Source organism: Rhinoderma darwinii, chromosome 3 (genome assembly GCF_050947455.1).
Source record: "Rhinoderma darwinii isolate aRhiDar2 chromosome 3, aRhiDar2.hap1, whole genome shotgun sequence".
Taxonomy (NCBI): domain Eukaryota; kingdom Metazoa; phylum Chordata; class Amphibia; order Anura; family Rhinodermatidae; genus Rhinoderma; species Rhinoderma darwinii.
Genome location: NC_134689.1, coordinates 365,982,592 through 365,988,330, shown reverse-complemented (window position 1 = coordinate 365,988,330; position 5,739 = coordinate 365,982,592). Strand labels below are relative to the sequence as shown.

General features: G+C 42.0%; 1 protein-coding gene across 1 annotated transcript; it reads right to left on the bottom strand.

The window, feature by feature from the left end:
• Positions 1-238: 238 nt before the first annotated feature.
• LOC142748259 (dihydropyrimidinase-related protein 2-like) lies at positions 239-5,462 on the bottom strand. Its single transcript, XM_075855360.1, has 3 exons — positions 5,396-5,462; positions 2,487-2,652; positions 239-330 (listed from the first exon to the last, which is right to left on the bottom strand). Exons 1-3 carry the CDS (start codon positions 5,450-5,452, stop codon positions 239-241), a joined length of 315 nt encoding a protein of 104 aa, XP_075711475.1. The 5' UTR covers positions 5,453-5,462.
• Between the last annotated feature and the right edge of the window lie 277 nt (positions 5,463-5,739).

The following is a 5,739-nucleotide window of genomic DNA, read 5'->3' as shown; positions in this document are numbered from 1 at the left end:
ACACAAATACACAAATACATACACAAATACACACATACATACATACATACATACATGTGTGTATGAGCGATGTAACCCTCTGTGTTTCCTAAACTGTTGGTATCTTCTCCTAGAAAAGGTCACTGAACCCCGATATTCTAAAAAAAAAAAAAGAAAAAGCCAGGCATCGGTAAATCTTTCGGAAATAATTCATCTTGGAGAAGGAAGGCAAACCAGGGGCAGGAGAATTCGTTTGGGTCTAGCCTAGGCTGGTGATGTTGGCACGGCCACCAGGAGGCGCCACAAAGCGCTGAGTAGTGCGACGGGAAATATTGTCATCAACCTGTGCCCCTGCAAGAACAAGTCAATAAAAGGTAAGACATAAATTGTCCAGAACATTTGCAGAAGAGGAAACACCAAAATGGAAAATCAGAGATGTTTCCTGTTTATAAACGCATGTGTAACGCCTTGTAGACACAACCAATTTTATTTATTTTCTTTTTGTTTTTTCCTTGTTGTAGTCCAAGAGCCATAACTTTTTATTTTTCCATCGTTATAGCCATATGGGGGCTTGTTTTTATCTGGTTAAGTTGTACTTTTTAATGGCACCATTTAATGTACCATATAATGTACTGGGAAACTGAAAAATTCTTTGTGGGATGGCGTTCACCGTGCAGTAAAAACAACATGTTAACCTTTTTCTGCGGGCCCAGATTACGGCAATACCAAGTTTAGTTTGTTTTCGTTATGATTTACTATTTACAAAGAAAAAATAATTTGTTCAAAAATAAAATGTTTGTGTCACGATATTCTGAATGTCATAACTTTTTTATTTTTCTGATGACGGAGCGGTGTAAGAACCTTTTTTTTGCCGGGGTGAGCTGTAGTTTTTATTGGCATTGACAAAGCATGGGCATACGTGAAACGTCCGTAGGCTTGTGCTCCACATCCATACTGCCTTTGTTTGCCACAACATTAAATGAAAATTCAACTAAATGGTGAGTGCCGTGGATCTCTTCTACTTTTATTACTGTACTTGTGCTTGTCTCATCACACCACCGAGCACCACCTGTTGTGGATCCAATTGAATCCGTTTAGACCCATGTGGTCGTCTGATTATTGAGACTTATAGCGCTCCACGAGCCAAAGCAGTGCCGATCTTTTTATCACTTTGAACATTTGTGTCGTTTTTATTGGTACGACTTTGGGTTACATACAACATTTTTATCACTTTTTATTATATTTTTTGGGGGGTGGGAGTGAAATAACAACAAAACAACGCTGTTTTGTTTTTTTCTGTGGGGTTTACCCGGCAGCTTAAATAATGTGATATTTTACAAGTTCAGACTTTTACGGACGTATTACGTTTAACTTTTTTATTGTTTACATAATTTTTTGTATAAAATGGGAAATGGGGGCTTTTTTAACTTTATATATTTTTGAAACTGTTATTAACGGGTACCAAACTTTAAAAAAACCTTTTCACGTGTCATAGTGACATGTCAGAAGTTTTGATCTGTGGGTGTCCGAGCACTGAGACCTCCACCGATAGCTAAAACAAAGCGGCAGTAGCACTCGGGTGATGGCTTTTACTGTTTTGTGTCTGATCAGCCTTCCTCTGAAAGTCAAGCATGCGGTGTATGGACTCATAATTGAGCCTGTACACCGCTCCGAGGAAAGCCGATCAGAAACACCCAAGCACTACTGCCACTTTGTTTCAGCCATCAGTGCTCGGACACCCACCTATCAAAACTTCTGACATGTCACTATGACATGTCAAATGTTTTTTAAAAGTTTAGCTACTTTTTTTTTAGTCATTTGGCAAGGCTTAATTGTAGGGCACTGATGAGAGACCTGGATGCCTTCAATAAGTCTCTAGCTGTCAATGCAACCGTTGCGGGGGGTGATCGGGGGACAGAGGTAGCCTACTCCCTCTGCCACGGTCACTATTGACAACGGCATCTATCGGAGGGGGAAAATGGCCAGGATCGGAGTTATCGCCAATTTGTTTCCTACCACTAGAGTAAGAATATGAGCAGAAACACATCTAAACACCCCCTTTGCCTATGCGCCATTTTTCGACTCGTCACCCGGATGTCTACTGGCATCTGGATCGCAGAGATTTTCTGTCTCTTCAGCTTTCATGACTTTGTGAAAGTGAGATGTCTTGACTCTGTATATCCTGAACTTTTATTTTTAGGAGGTGTTGTGTGTCAGGATCTACTCCAGTTAGACTTTTATCCATGCACATTTACTTTTATGCCTTTTATTACAAAACATTACGCATGAATTCAATGTTGCATGAAGGTGCCTTTGGGTGTAGTGCTGTGTGCCTGCAGTATTCAGGTTTCATTTTTGTACGTCAAACGTGTGGAAATTGTCCGGCACCAAAAGGTTTAATTCAAATTGCTGTTTTGATGAATGGATCACTGCGTCTTTGCTGACACAAGTTTTCCATGTCCTAGTCAAGCAATGGTGGAATGGGCAGTCTGAAATGAAAAACTCACCTGACAAGCTGAATCCAGACTGGTGTAGGTTCCTTATGGGCTGCCCTGGCTGTATGGCAGGTGATGTCTTGGCAGAAGAGCCAGGTGTTACGGCTTTTGGAGTCTCAGAAACTTCACAGACGGGTCCATCATACAGTCCACGAGGGACTCCTCGCAGCTCCGCAAGCTGAAGAGATATTATTATACAATGTTAGGCTTAAAGGAAAAAGATTTGCTGTCTAAAAACTTTTCCAAATTCTTTTTCCTCACAGCTGTGCTCTTCTTCCAGATCCTCATACAACTATTCAACCATTGTCTCCTCCTGATGGTCTTACTAGACCATCCCAAACACTATCAATAGGAGTTGACTCAAGGTTAGTGCCACCCTTTGTGGTTTCCTTATGATCATACTCTGCCTTCACCTGGATGTCATCCTAGAAGCTACTGTAACCAAATAATCTACAGTTGTTCCTCGCCGGAATCAATACTGAATGAGCACTGAAAAATTATCTAACAGTCAGTTCCAGCCCCTATCTGTTAAAAAATGTGAACAGAAACAGCCCGTTTTCCACAGGATAGGTAATGAATATCTGGTCGGTGGGGGGCCAACTTCTGGAATCCACACCGATCTCGAGCTTACCTTGCTGTTTCTGGGAGACTCATAGGAATGGAGCGGTACTGCATATGCGTTACCACCGCTCCATTCATTTCTATCGGCTGCCATAAAAATTAATGTAACAGTAGCCAAGCATGTGCATTACCGCTTCATTCCTATGTGGCTCCCAGGAACGGCAAGATAAGCCTCGTGATCGGTGGGGATCCCAGCAGTTGTACCCAAACCGATCAGATTTTTATCACCTATCCCGTGGAAATGTGATAAATATTGATTATGGAAAAACGACTTTAACCCTTTAATGACCAGCCTATTTTAGACCTTAATGACCAAGCCATTTTTTGCGTTTTTCCATCGTCTCATTCAAAGAGCTATACGTTTTTGATTTTTGCATCGACATAAGGTCTTGTTTTTTGCGGGACAAGTTGTAATTTTTAATAGCACCATTTTGGGGTACATAGAATTTAATTAATTAACTTTTATGAACTATTTTTGGGGGGGGAATAGAAAAAAACCTGCAATTTCGCCACACTTTTTTGCGTCCTAAATTTACGCCGTTTACCGTGTTGTATAAATAACATAATAACTTTATTCAGCGGGTTGTTGCAATTGCAAAGATACAAATTTGTATAGTTTTTGTATGTTTTACTACTTTTACACAGTGAAAACACTTTTTTCAAAATTATTTCTTTTTGTGTCCCCTTATTTGAAGAGCCATAAATGTATTTATTTTTTCGCCGATGCAGTTGTATGAGGGCTTTGTTTGTGGGATGACTTGTAGTTTTTATCTGTACCATTTTGGAGTAAATGCGACTTTTTGATCACTTTTTATGAAATTATTTTTAATGCAGGATTCAAAGAAAACAGCAATTTTTGCATTTTTTTCATTTTATTTTTTACGATGTTCACAGTGCGGGTTAAATGATGTAATAACTTTATAGTTGGGGTCGTTATGGACGCGGCGATACCAAATATGTGTACGTTTTTAACTTTATTTTGTTTTTTAACACTACAGCAGTTTGTAAGGGGAAAAAGTGAGTTTTTTCATTTTTTATTTCTTTTTTTTTTGCTTTTTATTAAATCCTCCGATCACATTTATAATACACTGCAATACTTTTGTATTGCAGTGTATTATGCCTGTCCGTGTAAAACGGACATGCATCTGCTAGGCCATGCCTCTGGATTGACCTAGCAGGCATTCACTACAGGCAGACCTGGGGGCCTTTATTAGACCCCTGGCTGCCATCAGAGACACAGACACTCTGCGATCTTATCACCGGGTGTCAGTGGGATGAGAGGGAGCTCCCTCCCTCTCTCCATAACAACTCAGAAGCGGCGCTCGCTATTGAGCTCCGCATCTGAAGGGTTAAACGGGTGAGATTAATACTGATATCGAGTTTAACACCGCACAACAATTGTTGTATCAATATATAAGAAGATATCCGTTCACTTGATTAATTGAAATTGTGTCACTGCCTATATGAACGATTAAAATTAGATTTTTATTATAGGAAAACCATACTAAAATAGGGCTAGATAGCCAAAGATACTAATAGAGGCGTAAACACGGTAGACCACACAGAAGGTGGAGCAATTGAGGGTGCTATTGAGGGCACCACACACTGCTGGAACGATAGATCCCCCTGACTGTGTTATATTATAAACACCTGGTCAATCCGTGCCAATAAAACGTGTCCCTACGCGTTTCCGCACCGCTAGTGATCAGGGTGCTTCATCAGGGTCACACTGATGTAGATTTAACACATCTATATTATGGCCGGGAGACACCTATTGCGTGTCTCATCACATTCACCCGGCTCGTGCACGACACTAGTCAGCTGGTCGAACACGAGCCGAGTGAAATGCCGGGCATAAGTAGTGCTGGCCACTCCCTCCCAGGGATGACGCGGTGGCCGGGCAGCCAATCCACCGCGAGCCACGCCAAGACGCGGCCCGAGCAGGGCCGGCCCCCGGACGCTCGCTGTCACCGCAGGAGGGAGCAACCAAATAGCTTCCCTAGTAACCAGGGATCATAAGGCGGCTATATAGAAATGGCATGAAATAAATAGCCAGGAGGAGGACCAGCAACAGGAGACATAGCGATCGCGGAACCAAATTGATGGTACACTAGATCGCTGTGTGTGAATTAAGAAGTAGTGCAGCAGATCGGTCATACTATACACATGCATATGCAGATATAAATAGATAGACAAATGCATGTAACGGCATTTAGAGGGGCGGGCTGTCAGATTAATGTGTTACATGCATTTGTCTATCTATTTATATCTGGCCCGTGGAGAGACTCAGTGAACCTTACATGATCATGCTGTGGCTGCTTGGCTGCCTGTCTTCTAATGTCCTGTTGCATATGCATGTGTATAGTATGACCGATAAGGGGACGTAGTATGTGATCATACACGGGGGGCGGACACATGTAAATTCCCCGCCGTGATTCCTCCTCTATTGGATGTTTCTTTCGTCCGTCAGAGGAGATGGGAGTTGTATTTCTCCCCTCCACATGCCATTGGACTGTGCCGTTGTGCTTTCTGATTGGCCTCCAGTGGGAATCATCTGATTGGTCCGCCGTAGTGCCGATCAGGCACGATAGGAGGCTTGGTCGTAGAGGCGGAATGTGGCTGGCCTGATTTTCAGCTGTTCCTT

What these genes read in the sequence shown, in the direction of transcription:
- LOC142748259 (XM_075855360.1), bottom strand. Translation starts at nt 5,452, where the DNA reads ATGCATATGCAACAGGACATTAGAAGACAGGCAGCCAAGCAGCCACAG. An exon ending in AGCAGCCACAGCATGATCAT is followed by an intron (nt 2,653 to 5,395) that starts GTAAGGTTCACT and finishes ATATCTCTTCAG; the next exon opens with CTTGCGGAGCTGCGAGGAGT. An exon ending in GTCTGGATTCAGCTTGTCAG is followed by an intron (nt 331 to 2,486) that starts GTGAGTTTTTCA and finishes TTGTTCTTGCAG; the next exon opens with GGGCACAGGTTGATGACAAT.